Raw genomic sequence first — 22,101 nt, forward strand, 5'->3', positions numbered from 1 at the left:
GTCATCCACAAATCCACTTGTTTTATCACAGAAGGCAGTTAGGCTAGTTTATCATCCATTTCTTCACTGAAATACATAATTAGCATTTTTTTTTAATTAAAAAAAAATATAAATGGTTCTTCCAGGGATGACTCCATCAAAAATTCTTCATCACCATAAGGCTTTACAGGAACAGAGTCTGCATCTTGTAAACAATAAAACAAATTTTTTATTTAAAAATGCTTTTGCAATCATGTTAATTGCATACCCACACCTGGTCTTGAGGATCTTACTGGAACAGGCACCAATTAAAAGCCATGCACTAATTAATTCTGGAATTGTTAGCAGTAACTTAAGTTACAGGCTTTATCAAGTATCCCATAGGATGTGTCCATAGTACAATTTGTGTCCAAGTGTCCATAGGATGACTTGTCACTGTTGACTCAGGATAATGAAAACACAATAGATCCAGTGAACTTCAGTACAGCAACATTTCAATTGGATAACTGTAGGCTGTAATCTTGTGACATAGCTGTTGGTTATTGTTCTTGAACAGTATTAAGTATGAACCAGCTTTTAAGAAATGATAATAAACAAAAGGATACGTTTGTTTGCTGCAAACATTTTTCCAGGCTTTAACTTGGCGAGTCAGATGGCTATGCAAATATGAAAATCATGTTTGCAACCCCTGGTCAAACTTTATTAAGCCAGCCTGACATTACATGTAGTTTTGCAATGTTTACTTCAGTGCATCGAAGACACATTTAGTTTGGAATTTTTTTTTGAATTAGGATCTTGGGTCTTTTCTTTTCCTATCAGTATGAATCTCGATCTTACTAATTTTCCCTACTTCTGGCTTGAAACTGTGATTCTCTCTCATTTTGTTGGCATTGTACATAAAATATCATCATTAGTATAATATTCCTGTAATGTTTCATTAATTGGAATCTTAAAAATCACATTTCATTATTTCTCTCAGACAGACAGTTGCATAACACGAAGGATCGAGGTCAAATGATATATAAAGAGATATTTTTGATTCATTCAGATGGTTGTCTTCAATTCTGAGTGCTTTTTCACTGCCTTCCAAAAAATATGACAGATTTTGAACATTTTTCAAAATGGGTCTGTAGCATCCAGGTATATTCAGCTGTAACGGAGACACTCTGAATTTGCACATTTGCAGCTCATCCTTAGAAAGCCTTTCATGGTACCATTGCCCAACTTTATTACTAGGATACTTGATACTGTGTCCCACCACTGGAAGAACCACCTTCAGAGAAGAAAAAAAAAAAGAAAAGAAACATATTTGAAATAAAGCCCATCAGTGTTCCTTCAAATAAATGTGATTACAATTTTAAATGTGTTTAATTCTTGTGTTTTAGGGCCTGAAACAGCAGCTTCTCCTGCACACTATAAAACAAAGCTGTGCAAGGCAGGTATCTTGGATGCAATTTAAATGAAAAGCACAAAAACCACCCAATATACCAGGACTCCAGTAACAAATTAGAAATATACTAACATGAATTTTCTTGCTTGTTGGGAAAGAAAGAGAGCTAAAAAACACCGAATTGCCATTGTAAGACTTCACAACACACTCTAAACATTCAAAAATTAGAATATCAACTATTCCTGAATGTTTTTCCCAGAAGTAGACTGAAAAAGTTTTCAAGGAATCTAGATTCAGCTTTAAGACAAATATTGCCCACGTACTGAAAAATGACAGTGTACTTATTTCCAGTACAAAGTAAATAATCTTTCCTTCTGTTTGCTATGAGAGTGGGGATTAGTTCACATGTGTGTTTACTTTAACGTGCATTCTGGCAAGAAATAAGACTGTACCAGTTAACTTAATCACATTATTTTTAAAACAAAATATTTTAATCAAATAAAGGGATCAATAACTCAGAATTTTTCATATAGACAACTTACTTGGTGTATAGAATATTTGTTAGCTGACTCTTCTGAAGCAGTGACTATGTGAACCTGACAGAGATTTAAGAAGTTGTTAAAAAAGCCACTTTCTCTTATAAAACACACAAATTATATTTTGAATCATGCGCTGTACTCCCCAAAATCTCCTTTTAAATAAAGGATTCTAAGCTTATTTGACTGTTACAAAGTCAAATAATCTATTTCAGCTACCAAAAACCCTGGAGATGCTTAATATGAAATAACCAATTTACTGGTAAATGGCCTTCCATTACATATTTACTGATATTAGCTACTGTTAATTAGCAAACTATCACTCCAGATTCATATTCTTGGCTATCTGAGGTTAACTGTGCCAATTCAATTTCATGCTACATCAGTGAAAGAAAAAACACTAATAAAAATGTCTTATGTTAAATAAGAATGTATCTATATTAAACTCAATAGTTTAGTACTAAATGTGATAGTTCTGCTTTTCATTGGATTTGATCTATTTGTTTTTTTACATTTATTCAATCAAAACTTTTTGTGAAGCAAAATCACAATGAAAACAGAAAACACTGTTTACAGGAACTGGAAGGTTATTCAGTAACCTTTTAAGTGCTCTTGCTTTCAGAAATACTGATGAGACATTCACCCAGAAGAATCTGGGATACATTCTGCCTATGCACACAGCTCTTACTCTCCAGTAAAATAGTGCAAAATTCTATACTTTACCTGATGAGCAGGAGAAAGATAACTGCTCACAAGGCAAAAAAAGCAATGTTAACTCTCAGAGAAGAGAGGATTTCAGAAATGGACTTGAGCACACCAAAGCCTGTGACCAGCACACACTGCTGGCTTTTGTTCGTTTCACTTGCCTGCGGCTCCACACACAGCATCCAGAATGTGCTATGGGAAAGAAGCAGCATTCCCTTGTCCTTTGCTATAGCAGATGTGGAACCTTCTCAGGAGGAATGCTGTATTTTTCAAACAGTAGTCAATGGTTTAGGCTCATCGTCAATCTGTTCTAACTGACTGAGTATGAGAGTTTGAATCTGTGCTAAACATGCTTTGACTGCGTAGCTGCAGCAAGATTATCAGTTCTGTCCGTGATCACCTTTCACCATGGGCTTGCATTTACTAATGTACACAGTGGGAGGATCTGGCCTTTAGAGCAAGACTCAGACCTGCACTGACTGATAATATAAGCACACCCAGAACACTCTGAAGCCTTTCCCCAGTCAGATCCTAGGAGCAGCATCAGCTAACACACAGGCTAAGTTCTTACACATATATCAATTCTGCCATGTTCCTTCTCCTCCCATGAATAAAATGAATGTTCAGAATAGATAAGAGTTGTTAATATATATCTAGCATATACACCTATTTGTGGTAAATCAAAAAGAGATATATCGCTTTTTTTCACCTTTGTCACAAATAGTAACTATTATAATAAATGAATCAAAATAAAAGCATTAGAATATCTGTCTGACCTATGTTAATGTATTTAAATGCATTAAGTTAACTTGTACAAGAACTATTTTGTAAAGACTCACTTTGTCATCCACAGAAAAGTTTTCATCGTTTTCCTCAGAGAGGACTAGATCACCCTCAACAACTTTTGAACCGTAAGTCTTCAGCCTATATGATGCTGCTTCATTCCAAATTTTACTGCAGTATGCATGCACATAGAATATGCGCATGGAATGAGGAATGTTGAGCCACCCTTTGGTACAACCTTCATGGTTTACACCATAGCGATTCAAAGCACGTAGCATCATCTTCTCTCTCACTTTAAACTCTGGCAGCATTGTAAGCGTGCCCTTTGCATCTTCTGATATAAACAAAAATAATCATATGAGCAATCACTGATTTTTCAAATGTTACCTGTCAGGAAAAAATACACTTAAGAAAATGAAATAATTAGGCAGGAAAAAATGGTATCAGTCTAATCTCTTTATGCCAACTTTTAGGTTATTAATTCCTTTCGTTCAGTGTGTTATGTCAAACAAATGCCATCTATATGCCTATCAACACATTCCCATAAATTCTATTCTCTATAATTCACACGGTATATATTAAACTAGCTGTCATTCACTTATTTAGTCTAAGAAGTTTGCAGTTTCTTAGAAACATGATGCATTACTCTAAAGTGTTCCTTTTAGATCATGTAACTGAAAGTAAAAAACAAGTTATAAAAGAACTTGAAGCCTCTATTTTATATCATTTGAGAACAAGTGTTTTATAAGGGGTAAACAAATTTCTTTATTTTACAAGTAGAAATTGCATTGGCCACTGGGAAATCTGAGCCTCAACCTAAGTGAAAATATATTTAGTCAGATTTGTACTGCAAATATGTTATATAAAAGTTATATATTAAGAAGTTATGTTTTACATACTCTTCCTTCATAATTTTTCTCATTAAGAGTAAGTATCTGAAGGAGCCATTTGTGTAGCCTTTTACTTCCTGTTTTCAGGAAAAGGCAAGCAGCATTTCCAGAGACCATATCAATTTCTTTTCATGCATCACACAGCAATGTACAGCCCAGAATGATTCATCTTGTCTCTTCTGTGAAATGAAATATATCTGTTTCCCTTGAAGCCATATATGGTAGCTGTTCCACCAATGTACAATGATAAGCAGGCTCACATACGTGGGAGATTTGAAAAGAACAAATATATTCAAATTCAAGAGCAATTCCAAGATTTTTAGCTTTGGAGGGAAAGCTAAGTTGAATGACAGAAACAATAAATATCACAAATACCATTTTATTCAGAAGGCCCCACTTCTGTCCTTGGCATATTTCATTGGACTTACTTCAAGATAGAAAGAAGGTAGATCACAAGAAAGCATAGAAGAAGATACAGAATTAAATAAAACATAAAAGCAAAGTCCAAAGGTGTAAAAACAGGAGCTAAGATTTTTATAGAAATCTCAGAAAATTAGATGCCCAGACATGACTGGGACTGAATATAAGTTGGGTGTCTCATTTCTGTGTTCTTTCTTTTAATTACATAAGTTTATATTCCAAAAGGAAACAGATGGAATGAGGCTAAAATCACTTTGCGAAAATTATATTAATCTCTTCCAGCATGAAGATGTAATGCCTTTGATTCTGTACCATCTTGCACCTGAAATACGTTATTTTCCACTATTTTGCACACTTCAGGCCTGATCCTCATTTCACTTTTAACAGTGTAACTCTACTAAGTTCAATGGAACAGCTGTAACAGGTACAAACCAGCAGCTAAACAAGAAGCAATTCTCCGTGCAACAACACCATAGTTCCCCCCCCACAATACCCATCCTGAATAAATATACAGAAATTTAAAATCGGACATACCAGTTTGAAGAAAGTATCTTTTTGCCCTGTTTACAGTGTCATCAGTATCTTCAGGCATGAAGAATAACTTCACAGCTTCCACCTTTAAGCATCAACAATTTATATGTTTTTCATTTGAACATAACAAATTTTACAAAACAGAAAATCACACATCTCCTTTTGTGTTTTCATATTTTGCAGCCTCTCAAAATTTGATCAGGTCTTCAAGGACTAAACCAAATGCTCCCTTTCACAGAAGATGGCATGGACAGCAAACCACTGTGGCTGTTTCTTCTCAAATTAAAGAAAGGTTTATAGCTACACAGAAGGCAAAAAAAAAGGCTTTCAGAGCCCTACAAGGAATTAGTCACTCTTCTTTAGAGTCCAGTTAGAACTCCTCCACTTCGCAATGCCATCATGCTACCCTGAGTAGAAATGTTCTTTCCCCCTCTTTCCCTCCAGCATGTTTCATGCAGGACTTAGATTGACTGCTTTCCACACTCTCCCATGCAGAGACAACAATCTCTTCTTTTTTTTAATACTGATCTGTATTAGGTTAGATGATACTGTGTCAGAGAAAACACTATATTAGCCTTCGTTGCTTGCACCACCAGTGCAGCCACACAATTCTCTAGCATGTATACGAACCTATCTGTGACTCTCTCTGTTGATCAGTTTTATTAACTTTTTGTTGATGAATTGCTCAGTATTGGACTGTGCACGAGAAGCACATATTTGTGCACTTTAAACATAAATAATAGTTTCTACAAGTTTTAAATTAAAATGTAACTGAATTAAGACTAGAGATTTAAGTTATTACTCTGCAACGACTGACATACGGTGTCAACCGCTAACGCATCAGAATTCAGAATCTCAGATACATCAACAGTTACTTCTGTGGGTTGCCCTCCAACCTTGATTCTTCTTGTATTTGGAGGATTAGTTTTTCTGACTTTTCTCAGAATCAGAACAAGAAGAGAAGGAGGAGGATACTCCAGTATTCATTTGACTCTGTGGGGCCTGATTGTTTTAAACCTGTGCCAAACACTATACCATATACATTGCAAAGTGTATGACTCTTATCTTAGGAATTATTACTAAACAAATAAATTCTCCTTAGCTTACATGGGAACACTTTCTCAAAATTAAGAGTTAGGGTAAGTGGACAAGGAATGATGAAAAGCAGCATTTTTCTCTATGTAGCAGATAAATTATTGTGGTATCGAAAAAGCAAATCCTTTCACATGATCTTATGTAATATGGCATTTTTAGGAAGAAATTTATATAGAACCCCAGCAGGATAAAAGAGTTACAAGTTAGGAGACATTCAGGACCATCAATAAAAACTGTACAAAGATTGCCTCATATTAGTGTTCAACCTATGTACTAAATGGAGCCGCTTTCCTGAGAAGTGACATGATGACAATAACAATTGGCCACCAATTATAGACAGAAAGATTGCTTCTTGAAATATTTAAAATTGCATCTACTGTTTTTTTATTAAGATTTTGATGCTTGGGTTGTTTTCAAAATTGATCTGGTAATTACTTCCAGCATACATATGGGTCTATGTCACAAACGAAATTGTTCACTGGGATGGTCCACTCCACAACTAGACTCAGACATTGCATCAGTAATGTGAAATGAAGTTGCCAGTAACTACTTAAATTACAAAATGAAAATACCATTTTTTCATTCAGTAAAGCCAATCCTATTTGATCCGTTTGAACATTTTGTCCCTGTCCAAATCGTTGAGGTCCATAGTAATTTACAAAACCTTTTGTCTGTAATTAGAAAGAATAAATACGTTAAAAGCATTGAAGTACCAGGTATTAATAAGAAAACTAAGCACACAACATACATACAGCCACATTTACATTCAAAATGCATACAAAGTGTTTTTAATCAGAAATAGTATAAAAGAAAACCATAACTCATGATTCATTACGATATTTTAGCACCTAATTTCCACTGATTTCAGCACATTATACTAACTTGTTTTTTGCTACCATTAAGGATCTGGATGGTTTCTCCAGCCCAAAACAGCCAGGAAACATCTAAAAAGAGAATGAAGTTCTATTCTCTTATTTTCGAAAAAATGAGTAAATGAAACTAAATCATTCCGATTAAATAATTATCTGTGTTATAAATACGACTATAGGTTAAGTCAAAGTAACTGAGCTTTTCCTATGTGCCAAATTCTGAAATTTTTACTCAAGCAAATGTAGCATAACACAGACAATAAACCGTAACAGCTGCTGTTGGACACCTTTTCTTAAAAACACTCATTCTTTTACATGTGAGATCACTTGCATGATTGGTACAATAGTGAAGACCAAGAGTAAACACTTCTGATAATTAGGATTTAAAGTCTCCTGATAGGATTTTGGTCACATGTGAGCAGTAAAATCACAGCCATATGACCCAATGAGAACATCATTTTTTGGAAAATAATAAATATGCATGGAGCTGCCAAGCTCAAAAAACATAAGGAATTTGGACACAAGATCAAAGGAATTGGTGTTAATTTTCCTAACAATAAAACAAAAAAAAATCAGAAATAGAAGAGAGAGAAAAACATTGAAACAGCAGTTAAGATGATTTTTTTCAATTGTAAAATGAATTTTCAGCAATTTTCTATACTACATTTTCTGTATTTATCTTTTGCACATTGGATATTCTTCATTCAAGTCTTTACTTCTGGATTAATATTCTTAAAGTAACCTATATTATGGTTATTGCTTAGAAAGAAAGAGGAAGATAACTGCTGCTGTACAAAACACAGTTTTTCCTTTCCATGATTTACTTCTACTTTTCCCCAAAACTTTAGAGTGCCTGATGATGGGCTTTTCTTCAGAGATTATGGATAACAGCAATCAAAATCCACTGAATTTCAAGGGATCTTCTTTCTCTGCTACTGGCATTTCACATGTATTTATGCTATGAAAACATACATTTTTTCACATGAAACAAGCATGCATTTTCTCCATGTGACCAACAGAGGCAACCAGCTGACATATATAACTGTATTTTTTCACCCTATCATCTGCCAAAAAAAGCGAAACACATCACTTTGGTTGTCCTTAGGTCTGTGTAATCATAGCTCATATGTTCATACTCATTTGCTACCAAATTTCCCATCTGTCACGCTGCACAGTTCTGGGATCTGAAGTCTGTAACATAGAATAAATTCACTGTGGACCCTCTTTGGAAGGAAACTTTGCTGTTGGTCCCTTGGATAATGCAGGAAAGCCATAAAATAGTAAAAAGCATCAAAAGCAAGTGAAATATTGCCATTATTGTGCCATTAAAAGCATTTTCTTAAAAAGTACATTTTTATAGCACAGAATTACAATCCTGTTCATTATTGACAACCACAAGGATTTTTTACCTCAACTTTTTCTATTGCTTCACATATTCTCTCTTTCAAATCTGCAGAAGAGTCGTGACTGTGATGTTTTAGATCTCTCACAACTATATCGAAGTGATTTCCTTTCAGCTGACCAAGTCTAAGGTGCTGGCATGCTGAATGTATGTTGTGTATTCTCATTCCCTTTTTTTCCATTCTGCTTCCAATTTCTTTCAACCTGCATAAATAATTGGAAGAAATTGATGCACCATCCTCTACTCAAGCATGACAACTTCTAATAAATGTCTTCTTCATTTTTTGCACTAGAATTATAAGCATCTAAAACTTTTCAAAAGAAAATTAAAACAGACCATTATGAGAAAATCAAATCAAATGCATTTACAGAGTTTTTTGTATTTTTTATAATATGAACTCCTATATTGTCTGGGCCAGTATTCTTCCAATTCATGATCATGTAGCCAACTTTGCAATTTCTATAATATCATCCATCAGTCAGAGACAAGAAGGAACCTATGCTATATGATCCAACAGGTTTCCACACTGTCAAAATATTATCTGGTAGTACACAGACAACAGTTTAAGACCTTTATACAGAGACAAAGATACAAAACTAAAGTAAGTTATTACAAATGTACTTTCGACAGATGCTCATAAATATCCACTTCTATTGTACTTCATTTTAGAAACATGAGACTAAGTAAAGAAGAGATCAGTGAGACTCAGGGCAAAAAGCACATTCTAAACAACACATCAACAATACAAGACATGCCCTTCCATTCTCTGTTTTTGCCACACTCTGTACACAGGTCAGCGGGTAAAAAAAAACGTACATTAAGTTCTGCAGTAGTAACATAAAAAATGGCTGGAATCAAAACCATAGCTTATTTCTTCCTGTCTCTTTATCAACTTTAACTTCCCAGTGGTTTTTAGTCTGGGCAACAAAATAGTATACTTTGCAAATAAAGGAAGGTAGAATGTATGTTTTTAGCATAAGTATATATCAACACAGCATAAGTAGCATAAGTATGTATCAACAGTAAAATTCCATTGCAAATTGGGCTGAAAAGCCTATTGCTCAAGAAATAATTAGGAAAACTTTGCATTAATGCTTAAAAGTTTAAACAAAATAGTTAAATGCTTCTGAGCCACTAGTATCTCAGGATAAAAGTAAAGTACCATTTTACAAAATTACTGAAATATTGCTTAGAATGCAATATCTTATACAGAAAGTTTCTTTTGATTTGAATGACTATTACTTATACATAGGAACAAAGAGATTAAGTGGATACTTTAAAGGGCAAGTATTTGAACTGTCAGCTGTGTTTCCAATTACAAGCATGTGCAAGCATACCCAAGGAGAATCAATGCTCCGAGTTTGTTTTTATAAGGCTGTCCAAGAAAGAGTAATTGTGTTTTGTAGACTGCTAGAGCACAGACATTACTTTTTTTTAATGAAAAACAGATTTTCAGGACTGAACAATAAATTATTTGTTTCCCAATAAAAATAAAAAGTTGATTTGCTTGCCCTGACAATGTACAACCAATTGCTTCATTCCAATACCTGTCAAGCTACAGGATATAAGCACAAATGAAGCAAACATTTTAAAAGTATGACTTCTGGACTATAACTGATATTTTAAGCACTAGTAGACTGTTATCTTCCCACAATTAATATGTTAACTTGCTGGAAAAGATATGATTTAGATACCAATCCTGCATGAACTCATTTCCAGATATTGTTTACTACATGTCACCCTACAAAAGTCAACGAGATCTCAAGAATTTGTAGTCTGGCCCTTAAACAAGGATGTCCTTGAGGTGACAAGAGAGAAAGGAGAACGCATTTCTGAATCTATGCGGCAATTGGTTCCGGGCACAAAGTTGCTACAGTTAACTACAGAGTTTCAGTGTTCTAATGCTTTAATGATAAATATATATATATAAAAAAACTCATAGTTTCATACTTCTGCTATTGAAACAGGATTCTCTTTCCTTGAAGAGCACTTTTTAAGTTCATTAGTTATTCCCTTCTGAGGGATTACAAACATTTTTGTCACCATAGCACACTACAAGTGCACCAAATTGCAGCATTTGCTTCATGTTGCTATGTTGCTCCTGCTCAGAGGAAGCAAGATAACAAAAGAGGAATTCTGTCCTCCATTTTACATCCACCTCATCTCTTAATGTTAGTCAACTAGGCTATGTAGGAAAAAGTCTGTGTGAGTTAAAATCATGGTTTCTGTTCTCTTGGGCTCCCTCCTAGTACTTGGCGGCTGGCACGCAGCAGAGCTTTTTTCATGTAAGTGCTTGAGGATATGCTACGTACAGCTTAGAGGGATCAATAACCTGTCCTCTACCTGTAGTAGGTAGGAGAACTTGCTGTTTGTGAAAAAATCTAAAACTGAAGAGAACCCACATGAGTTGAAACCCTGGTGCCTGTAGACCATGTATCTATTTTGTGATCTCTTTTAAAGTGAGAGGTAGCAGCATGTTTTTCAACATCTTTAAAGCATAGTGACTATACAAGTCACCTCTTGACGTAACATGCAGCTCTTCACTTTCAAACAGAAGAGTCAAACAGTGAGTTCAAATAGTGGATGCTTCCTCCCAGTCAATTCAGACTCAGAAGGATTAAGATTTTGGGGTAAGCAGAAAGTACGTGCTGCTCTGACAGATATGTCAGTTACAGGCTCCTCAGCCTTCCCACCTCCCTATTAACTAACTCATTTTGATCAGCATTATGAATGCACAATATATTCTACCAAACCATATATCCTTGATACTGTGCCCTTATCATTTAGTCCATCAGAAAGGAAAGAGAACCTCTCTAAAACAGAAAGGCAGGATTCTTTTTTAAATTCCCACGCTGAGGGACTTCAGTACTAAACTGTATATACTCTAACCCCTCAAAATATTAAATGGCAGAACAGCCATTGCTGCTGTGCTCTAGTATGGGAGGAGGGAAGACACTATAACAAGAACATTTCAGTAGATCCTATTACAGTGACATTTATTAACATATAAAAATATGTCCTACACTGAATACTCCCAGATTTTTAGTACCTCTCAGGAGTCACCTTCTTCACAACCATAGGTTGGTAAGTAATAGCCTTCTTATCTTTGATGCCAGTGTAACTGAAGTCTGAAGCAAGGATGCCAAGTTCAGAAGCCAAGAAGCCGATTGCTTCTAGTGTTTCCAGATTTTCTTTCTGAAGGGTGAAAGCTGAAACAATCATCTCAGAATTATTAGGAATCTACACTTCTAAATTAAACAGGTGCTCTGTCCTGACTGAGGGGCAGAGTCTTTCCTTCAAATTGTAAGAGAATGGAAACTGCAAAGAAACTGTGTCATCCCACCCTGTTTCCTCTCTCACCCCTAAAAAAATAAAGGAAATGGGACTTCCTCAGTACTGAAAGAGAAAAACAAAGAGACAATAAACAAAACTCTTACAGCAACCAGAAACCACAGCTGGCTTTAAAAACAGTACCTGATAAAATGCAACACCATCGTACAATTTAAGTAACATATGTTGACTTAATGCTAGAAACATCCTGTATATCAGAAATGAACCACTTTATGAAATGAGATCATAAATCAGATTTGACCTTACCAACCTGTCCAACATCTAATTGCATCTTTTAAAATCCCCCAGTTATTTTCAAGGGAGAATGAGCATACATAGAATAACACAGAGCAAGTGGTACAGCTAAAAGAACTGCAACCATTCCGACAGAACAGTTTATGTAAGTCACTGCAGTAACTTGGTTCACTCATCTCAGATTTATTTTCCAGTGATGTAACTTCACTGAATTAATAATGTTGGGCATAAACAATCAGTGAATCAAGCCCATGTATCACAGAAAAATTATTCTGAGGCTCAGTCTTACAAAAGAACATAATACTTGACACTTTCATTAAAAACCTAGTATTTACCTGTGTAAAGATCTTGGTTTTCCCGGGGACCACCAGTAGGCCTTTTTCTGGACCAACTTTTTTCTCTAAATCTTACCATTATTGACATATTTGGCTGATCATTGACATTTGCCACAGTGAAAGACTTTGTTTCTAAGAGTTTTCCAAATTTTCTACTGATAAAGTGGTGAACTGCTTTTCTGTGCTCTTTGTTTCCATCAGGCTCAAAAGAAAATGTAGAATTTTCCAGCTTTGCATCTAAAAATTTAAAAAAGTCATTTGCCTCCTTTTCAGTCACTAACTGACAGAGTTCCCTGTAATCAGCATTTCCTTTCACAATCATTTCACTGTCTTTTGTAACAGTGACTAAAAAGGGGAATTCCTGTCTAATGACACTGTGCAAACCAGCTCGATTTTGCTTGTCCAGTACAGGTCCCAGTGAGAACTCGCACGTGCTGGCATTGGAATCATTCCCCGAGCTCCAAGCAGCCTTCAGCTCATAAGCAAATTTATTAAGCAGCTCACTCACGGGCTTGCCTAACAAGGAATCCAATATATTGGCTTCCTCGGGGCTACATTTCAGTTCAGGTTCATTCTCACAATGGTTTTTGTTACGGGATGTAAAGCAGCCTACTCCTGCCTGGCCTGGGGGGGTCTCGGGAGGGCTGGGTACAGCGCCACGACAGTCACGGCTGGCACACAGGGCAGCAGGGTCTGCTCGCAGCTTTTTGGGCTGCTGCACAGACAAGCTACTTTGTTCTAACGGCGCTTCGCGGATTTTCGGGAGAGATTCAGCCCGGCCGTCCCTCAGCGTGTGCTCGGGCACCTCGATTTCTGTCACTACGAAGTCGCTCGGCGAGTTTTTTATAGTGCCACAGAAGCCAAGGTGATCAGTCACGTAACTGAAAGAATGAAGCATGTCTCCTCTGCGCCCCGCCACAAATCATGCGACCTGGAAGGAAAAAAAAACAGGAAGGAGACTATCAATCACTAAGAAAAACGCTGCTGAAAGGCTCTCGGGGTGGGGCAGTAGGACCGCGCGCCCCGCCGCCTTTACGGGCTACGTCAAAGGCTCCGCCGCGCGGCACCGCAGGGGGGGAGGGCGCGGGCGCCGTGCGCGCCCCCCGCCCAACCCACCCCGGCCGCCCCCACGAGCCCGCGCAGGGCCGCCAGGCGACGCCACCACCCGCCCTGTCCACGGCGGGGGGTCCGCGGGGGCCGCCGCGGCGGCGCGCGCACGGTCGGTACCAACTTCACGAGGCAAGAGAAAAGGAGACCGCCCCCCCGTCGGCCGTGGGACGCTCCACAGGAGGCGGGCCGCGCGCCGGGCAGCCTATGGGAAAGCCTCGCTGGGGGAACTTCCGGCTTCTTCTCAGTGAGCGGCAGTTCTCCGTCGCGGGTGCTGTGGGGAGGTTGGTGTTGTTAGCGATTCCGTCACTTCCTCCTAAAGAGGAAGCGGTATATCGAGAAGGCCCCCACTTCGGGGGGGGGGAGGGCGGGGGCTCCGAAGCGACGGGAGTTGAGGTGTCTCGGGAAGGGGGGCGCCATGTTGCGACATGCAGGGTCCGGTGCCGCGGGGAAGGGTGGGGGGGCCGGGCCCAGCCGTTGGCCCCGGGGCGGGAGGGGGAATGGGGGGGGATGTAACGGCCCGTCCGTTACGTCCCCCCCATTCCCCCTCCCGCCCCGGGGCCAACGGCAGGGCTAGGGCCCAGCTTACCGGCTGGCGGTTGTTTTGGCTGAGGCCGTCCCGTAAAAAGTCTTAAAACTTTTTTCGCTGGTAACACAAGCACAAACGATCCGGTTACTGAAGAGATTCCCTGTGTTTCTCAGAGCCTGAAGATGAGCATGCCGGTAACGACCTCGACGTATGTCCGCTGTCTTCGGTATGGACTGATGAGGCAGCTGGCAGATTTCATCGATCCGCAAGAAGGATGGAAGAAGTTGGCAGTGGATATAACCAACCCTTCTGGCGAAAGCAGATACAACCAAATGCATATAAGGTCTTATGTAGAAGTCATGTAACATAATCTTGCTTATTGTTTGACATAAATATCACTGTCTTCATGTTATAACTTCTTGCCATTTGTTTGCCTTTGAGTACTTTTAAGACTGACTTTACAGCACTGTTTCCTTAGGGAGCTTAAGATAATTAATCCTAATTGTGCTGTAGTTCAGTTTTTCAGATAAGCCATAGCCAGATAAAATTGGCTAAGGAAATTAGAATTAATTAAACCCCTGGAAATAAATATTTTTAGTAATAGAGTATTGGCTGGGCAAGCTTCTGTAACAGTGGCTTAAAGACTTTGATTTCACTGTGCACTTCTAGACAAGAACAGCAAAGACAGGTAACTGGACCATAACTTCTGATCCTGACAATACACTTCCCCACCCCCAAATAAAAACCACCTCTCAGAAATGTGGGTGCCTGAGGCCAGAAATTAACATGTTTAATTGAAACATAACATCAGCAACATTTTATTAACTTCCTGTTGCTTGAAGACTTTGTTGAATCTTCAGGCTGTTTTAAAGGTTATATGATTTGAACTATGTATCATCTTGGATTTACAGCCTTTCTTGTGATCTTAGCATTAGGTTTTCGTTTGCTTTCATTTTATATCATTTCTAGAATAATAATGAATCCATCAGAATAATAGATCGCAATTTCTTCTCAAGTCTTGTCTTTAACTGTTCAAAACGAAGTGTGAAGGCCAAAGAGGAGAAAAACAAACATTTTCCATTTGCTGTCTTACCCTTGTGCTCTCTCATGTCTTAGTCCCATATGCAGATGTACAGTGTTCTAGAGAAAATGTTGAAGCCATGTCAATGTTGATGATGATGCCAAATGTTGATGCATATTTTACCTAAGTTTAAATCTCTGTTTTTTACTTGCATTTTCTGAAAGTCTGTGAATAATTGTACTGTACAATTCAATACATTCTCATTTTTTAGTTTCTTTTCGTTTGCCATTAATCTCTCTTCCTTCTTTATGTTTCTCCAGGTCACTTTTTTAAAAAGTACATTTGAATTTATTTTTTCAGGAGATTTGAGGCATTTGTACAAATGGGAAAGAGCCCCACCTGTGAATTACTCTATGACTGGGGAACAACAAACTGTACAGTTGGTGATCTTGTGGATCTGCTGATTAGGAATCAGTTCCTAGCACCAGCAAACCTTTTGCTTCCAGGTTAGTGCTACCCATATATACTCTCTACTGTGTTTTCAGTTTTCTGAGATGTTAAACAGCTTCACAGTAACTTGAAAATCAGAAAAGATTAGCTCAAAATAACCAAAGTGGCTGTATTTTTCCATTATGTATTATTCCATTATGTATACATTTAATAACAGTTTTATAGAAATTGTTTAGTGTATTCCAAGTTTAGAGTTCTACAATTTACGCATGCATGCAGAATATAACATTTCATGAAGCTTGTATGTTTTCTAATCTGAATAAATGTTGGCATTGGTGTTATCTTTTTTTTTGATTCGTAATATAGTTTACGCTTTTTTAAATTTTATTTTCAGAAGCTGTAAGGATGGCAGAAGAAGTTACATTACCTCTTTCTTCACAGGAAACCTTGTCTATACATGAGAAACAACTGCCTGTACAGGAAAAACAAGTGGCATCTGTAATGCCAGTTTTAGCTCAGGATACTGAGAAGCAACTTTCAGCTCCTTCCTACTTAAGTCAAGAGAATAGCAGTTCACAATCTAGTAACTCAGGTAGGCACAGAGTTGGTCAAATTAAAGTACAGTCTCTTTTGCTGACCTGTCCTTAACCCCATGTGAAGTAAATAATAGGAACATATTAGAGCAACAAGTATTTTGCTATCACTGTGCATCAATGTATAAAGCATTTTGTCTTTGTTCACGTTGTTCTATGTGACTGTGAATGTGGCCAGTGGTAATAGAGATCAGAAGGTGAGGTGTACCTTGCCACTAAGAAGGCTACTGTGATGAAATACTTGAGTATTAATGAAATTGTACTTTATTTTGTACTACACACAGTCCTGTTGCCTTCTTTCAGTACTGATTTTGTGGACTGTTTAGCATCATGTGCTTTAAAGCTGCATCTTGCATAGAAGAGGTGACTAAGAAGTCTGGAGAAAAGACGACTGAAGAGAGATGCTAACTCCAGAACCTTCTAATACCATTGCAAGCATAGAAGTGGTGACTAGAAATCGCCTAATTCCTGTATCAGAGCAGACAGTACATGGCCAATGTCAAATTAAACTTGCAGGTGGTAGATTCAGGAAAAAAAAAAAAAAAAGGAAAGGGGAGGGAGGTGATTCTTCATGGAATTTATTTCATGCCAAAGTACTCTGTGGTTGCTAAAAGGCTATATGAACTCATGACTGAGGTGGGCAGGCTTCTGATGGAGTCCTCCTCCATAGTCTGTTAAATAGAGAAGCATCATTTTTGGCTTAAAAGTAGTTGGATCAAACTGTTGGAGGTTAGGAGAGCATTCTAGGAAAGCATATGCTTGGTCTGTTCTTACCTTCCTAGAGCTCCACTTTTTGGCTGCAGCCGTAAACATGATACAAGCCAGATACATTTTCACAGGGACAAGCACACTGGATCAACTGTAATCTGCTGCATATTAAATTTCATTTACTTCAAATGACAGAAAATTACAATCAGAAGGCTGTTACACTGCTAGTTGTGAAGAAAATTACTCCTAGCTAAATATAATTTATCTACTTTTCATTTTCTTTGATACCTTCATCATGAATCTGGAAGTAGGGCTCCACTGTGTCAGTGTTTGTCTAGTTACAGATTTTTGTTTTAATAGAACTGAAGCAGAGGGAGGATCTATTTGATACAGTTGTTCCAAAAGATGAAAATATACTTCTGTGCTAAATAGTAAATATGTCTTTTAGATCTCCGCAGTTTTTGGTTTCATGACTTGGAAAGTGTTACAAATAATTTTGATGCACGACCAGAATCAGCTGGAGGTAATAAACTGGGAGAAGGTGGCTTTGGAGTTGTGTTCAAAGGCTACATCAATGGCAGAAATGTGGCTGTCAAGAAACTTGTTGCTGTGAGTTGTCCTGGATGTATACTTTTTTTTTTTTTTTTTTTTTTTAAATGACTGCATGCCTTATAGTATAGACTTGTTTATCTATGGAAAGTGTTGAATGTTATACTTCAAAAAGTGTCACCATTTTAAACTTTAGTTAGGTTGAGAACCTTGTGTTGTAGTCTCATGAATAGTGTGAGCTGCCACAGTCACCAAAGATGAAGTGCTGCCTGCTCTGTAGTTCTCCTTTGTGTGGCCCTGGCAGTCATCTGGAAGAGCAAAATGCTTCCCCAGCACACCCCTCCACCTACCACCAATGCACAATAAATGGCAATGGGAAGTGGCACTAGGGAGATTTCCCCTTTAAATTCTCTTTGACACAATCAGATGAGTGATTCACAAGCTGAATATATATTGCTGTAAGGTTTTAGTCTTCATAGTAGATGTTTTGTGTGAATAATTTCTTTTGTAACTAGTAAGGGCTGTTGGTAAGTAAGAGCAATTAAATAAAACACTAAGTTAGTGACTCCGCTGGAGTCACTAACACTGGATCAATTTGTCCAATAATGTCATGTTCCAAGGAATTAAACATAGTCTTCTGATACTTCATTATTGAGTTCAGTAAAAACTGTGGTAAGCAGTTAAGTTGCTGTTATATTTAACTAATTGAAAGTAAGGCTTACAATTCAAATTTTTTTTGCATTTTATTGCATAAAAAATATTGCATATTTTAAAAATGTATGCATAAAAAAATCTTGCATTTTAATATGGCCAGCAATATTAATGTCAAATCCTTTTTTTTTTTGTAGATGGTTGATGTTAGTGTTCAAGATCTGAAACAGCAATTTGATCAAGAAATAAAACTGATGGCAAAGTGAGTACAGTGTCATACAATCTCACTATAACTTTTTCTGGGAATCTAAGTTGGCAGATTTAGCCTGTTTACTAGCATGGTTTCTTACTTTTGTCTTTCTAGCATAGGTTAAAATTTTCATACTAAGTGAGAATGTTTCATATAAAGTGTGATTATATTTTGTTCATGTTAATGCGCCCATGCAAATACGTAGTTGATAACAGTGTGCAACAGGGCTGCAACTTGGAATTTGGGGATCAAGTTCCCTGTGCTTTGCTTTTCCTCAGATGCTGGGAGTGTTGCACAGCATATCTGATCAGACGTTTTGTTGCCATAGGTGTCAGCATGAGAATCTAGTAGAACTGCTGGGTTTTTCAAGTGATGGTGCTCAGCCATGTCTGGTTTATGAATACATGCCCAATGGTTCATTGCTGGACAGACTGGCCTGTCTGGTGAGTAAAATCTTTTCTAGTTTCTAGATATCTTGTTTTCTTAAGGTAAAGATATCTCTGTAACTATCTGTGAAAGAGTAGTCAACTGTAGTAGCCAAACAATGTTTAACTAGTGTATTCCAGAGGGAAGACCAGTATGATAAAAGGTTTTCTTCCAATAACATTTTATATTTATATAAAATACTAATATTACTATTTTATACAAATGTTTTAGACCCAATGTTACTTAGTCAAAGCAGGCTAACTATATAATGTGGTATACCAGTACTGGAAGCGGTACTGGAACTTGGACTTACTCTGCCTGTATGATGCGGAGCAGCGGGTGCTATGGGATATTGTCCCTGGTTCTGGCATTTGCTTCTTCACTGCTAGCTCTTAAGGTTCTGCAGCAAAAATGTGCTTTCTTTTCACTGCCCTTGTGATATCAGTTATAACATGGTGTTCAGAGTCTGTATATCTGTTTCTGTAGTGCCTAAACAAATGTGAAATTCATCTTTTGTGGTAGTATTTTGTGTAAATAAAATACTTTCTTTAATCAAATGACGTATCTTTTAGCCTTGGCCTTTAAGTAATAAATTGCCTTCGTTTTGATAGATGCAACTCTGTATGAGAGACAAACTGTCACTTGGCGCAGTGATATCAGTAGTAAGCCAGACTTAACCTAGTAGATGAGTGTCCGTTAGTCTGTTAAAGGAATTCAAAAATTGCTTTATACTAAGCAAGCGCAATTATGACGTTGTAATCTGAGGAGCATTTTGGACTGGTGCTACTTCCACACCATATGCCCCAAAAACGTAGTTTTGCCTTTTTCTGCACTGATCTATCTCTTACACTGGCACAAGTAGAAGTTGCAGAGAGAGATGGATTAGGGGACTGATCAGGCTGAAATAATACTCAGAAACCTTTCATTTTCACCTGAAGAGATTCCTTCTGTAAGGCTGCACAAACATTTCTGCCTCAACAGGAAGGAAGTGCTGTCGGAGACTGGAACGAGGAGCAGTGGGTGGGGAAAGGCCTTGGATATGTTTGGCAGCAGTGCTGGCTTGGGCTCGCTTGGTTGATGGCTCTCACACTCGTACACACTTGATTGTTTTAACTGAATTAGTGTAGAAGAGAAGCAAAGCTGCAGTTAAGCTAGTGCAAATTTATCTGTAGAAATGACCCTTTTATATTTTTTGGCAGGAATGTATATGAAAATGTGCATCCATGTAACTCTGGTAGTTATCACCAAGGGAGCTGAAAAGTGGTGGTAATTGAAAGCTAAAGTAGGAGTAACTTAGGCCTTTGCAAGGAATAGGAGACACAAGCTTATGATATAGATTCAGAAAGTATCTTTGTCTGATCAAGTTGAACAGGTGGGGAACGTGCATACTGCATGTGTGTACTTGCCAACTAAGAAGCATTCACTATGATTTTACTGGCCTGTCTGGGGTACAGGGCCTTCTGTCACTGCTTCTTGAACTGTTCTGGGCTTTGAGGAGCAGGGGCAAGAGGTGACAGAAGGGTAAAATATGTGCTAGTCCTCTTCCCTAGGCAGCTGACAAGATTAAGGGGAGGTTTTGATATGTAGGTGTTTTAACTTCTAAAGTCTAGTTAGTAGCATGAACTGAGCTAAACACTTTGTGTAGAGATAAGTCTAGTAATGCTAGAAGATTGATTTTGCATTGTTTCAGTTACATTAGCAAAAACTGCTTATTACGTGGAATTATTTGCTTTGGGTTAAATGGCTTTGATGTTGGTGTTGGAAGTGGAAGATATGGTAGATACAGGTAGTTCTTTGCAGTACAGCTGGCCTACAAGGTCAGAATGAAATATTATTGATAATACCTTTTGCAGCAACCAAATTACTCTAAGGCAAAGTGTGGGGGAAAGAATGAATGTGACAAATGCATGTATATCTGCCTGGATAGATTAAGAAATTTATATTGTTAGTCTTTTAAATGATTTACTGAAAGAAGCAAAAGATAGGCAAGTGTTAAACTGTGCAAGGAAGATGAAGGACTGTACAAATTAGTTTGTTTTATTAAAAAAAAAAAAAAGGAAAAAAGACAAGCCCTAATTTTTTGTTCATAGGTTATTTAGGAGGTCAAGAAAATGCCAGGGCTTATTGATTACATATTGCCTCTGCTAAAGTGCTTGAGGTCCAAAACCTATTTCTTGATATTAGATCTTGACCTGAGATATGGAATTGTTTTTCTGATACTGAGATGTTCCTTCAGCACTGGGGAAATGACTACAGATGTTTAAAATTCAAGAAGTATGTCAATTTATAACTGACATTAATTGGCCACAAGTGGAATGAGGATAGATGTAACAGTGGTGTAGCTGATACTCTCTTGGCTTCCATTTTCGGTATCATCTGTCTTGAAGATTGCGGACAGTTGTGGATTTTTTTTTTTTTTCCTCAAGATGAATTAAATCTTTTTTTTTCCCTGAGTTGCTGAAACCAGTTTTTTAGAGCCACTACTTTGCTCAGTGAACCACATTATTTTCTGTTTTGAGATCCAGAAGGTAACAGAAGCAGTGTGCGTGCTGAATGTCATGGCTTGTATTTTTCACTAAGTTTCCATTATTATCAAGGTGTCTTTATTTCTGAACAGAACAGACTTTTGAAAAGCAGGCTGCTATCTGCTTACATCTTTAACTGCCTTAAAGTCTGGCGTAATGTGCTTTTACATATATATTATATATGTATATGTATTTGATAGATTTTTCACCTTTGTACTTCCCCTTCTCCCCTCTCATTAAAGGATGGCACTCCACCAATTCCTTGGAATACAAGGTGTAAAATTGCTCAAGGTACAGCAAATGGCATCAACTTTTTGCATGAAAATAATCATATTCACCGAGATATTAAAAGGTAACAGCTGCTGACTATCACTGTACAGTTTTTTTCTGGTAAAGATATGTTAGAGAAAACAGACTGAAATAATCATTGCTTCAGCCAAGGACACAATCTCTTCTGCAAGTGACACCCATTATCATAATCTTGTCTGTGCCCCAAGGACATTGCCAGTACACAGTTCTGAAGATAATTATGAAGCTGTTGTGATCTGCCACTATCAAATAGTTACTTGAGGACTGTGAGGGCACCAGACAACCCAGAAACTCTGTTCTTTTGCAGCTGCTGCTAACAAGAAAGCTCCTGTTAGAGAACATTGAGTTTACAAATGGGGAAAAATTAAGTTAAAACTCCATCTTGTTTTTTTCTTTTGCTAGAACATTTCTTCTGAGTGTCTCCTTGATTTACTATTATTTATTATAAAGACATTAAACTGAC

General features: G+C 37.5%; 2 protein-coding genes across 9 annotated transcripts in view; one reads left to right on the forward strand and one right to left on the reverse strand.

Annotated features, from left to right (window-relative positions):
* Positions 1-185: 185 nt before the first annotated feature.
* Positions 186-13,824, reverse strand: PUS7L (pseudouridine synthase 7 like). 3 transcript variants are annotated; one of them, XM_026117693.2, is made up of 9 exons: positions 13,748-13,824; positions 12,521-13,451; positions 11,650-11,809; positions 8,608-8,803; positions 6,902-7,000; positions 5,238-5,319; positions 3,450-3,727; positions 1,912-1,965; positions 186-1,252 (listed from the first exon to the last, which is right to left on the reverse strand). In XM_026117693.2, the coding sequence occupies exons 2-9, from the start codon at positions 13,416-13,418 to the stop codon at positions 929-931; spliced, it is 2,091 nt and encodes a 696-aa protein (XP_025973478.1). In that variant the 5' UTR covers positions 13,419-13,451; positions 13,748-13,824; the 3' UTR covers positions 186-928. The 3 variants fall into 3 exon arrangements, with proteins under 3 accessions (XP_025973478.1, XP_025973480.1, XP_025973479.1); XM_026117695.2 differs by having other exon boundaries at positions 13,752-13,812; XM_026117694.2 differs by having other exon boundaries at positions 13,637-13,766.
* IRAK4 (interleukin 1 receptor associated kinase 4) overlaps positions 13,763-22,101 on the forward strand; it is a 15,535-nt gene continuing 7,196 nt past the window's right edge. For 2 of the 6 annotated variants that reach the window (XM_026117698.2, XM_026117701.2), the window contains exons 1-8: positions 13,779-13,911; positions 14,330-14,499; positions 15,538-15,683; positions 16,022-16,219; positions 17,377-17,537; positions 18,326-18,390; positions 18,707-18,821; positions 21,572-21,681. In XM_026117698.2, the coding sequence (XP_025973483.1) occupies positions 14,339-14,499; positions 15,538-15,683; positions 16,022-16,219; positions 17,377-17,537; positions 18,326-18,390; positions 18,707-18,821; positions 21,572-21,681 (956 nt within the window). In that variant the 5' untranslated portion in view covers positions 13,779-13,911; positions 14,330-14,338. The other 4 variants (XM_064508068.1, XM_026117699.2, XM_026117697.2 and 1 more) reach the window with 4 other exon arrangements.

Source organism: Dromaius novaehollandiae, chromosome 1, assembly GCF_036370855.1.
Source record: "Dromaius novaehollandiae isolate bDroNov1 chromosome 1, bDroNov1.hap1, whole genome shotgun sequence".
NCBI lineage: Eukaryota > Metazoa > Chordata > Aves > Casuariiformes > Dromaiidae > Dromaius > Dromaius novaehollandiae.

Excerpts from the sequence above, each read along its gene's own strand:
- PUS7L (XM_026117693.2), bottom strand. The coding sequence starts at position 13,418 with ATGCTTCATTCTTTCAGTTACGTGACTGATCACCTTGGCTTCTGTGGC. Across the intron at positions 5,320-6,901 it reads CTTTACTGAATGAAAAAATG|GTGGAAGCTGTGAAGTTATT; the intron begins GTATTTTCATTT and ends TGATGCTTAAAG. Across the intron at positions 1,253-1,911 it reads ACAAATATTCTATACACCAA|GTGGTTCTTCCAGTGGTGGG; the intron begins GTAAGTTGTCTA and ends TCTTCTCTGAAG.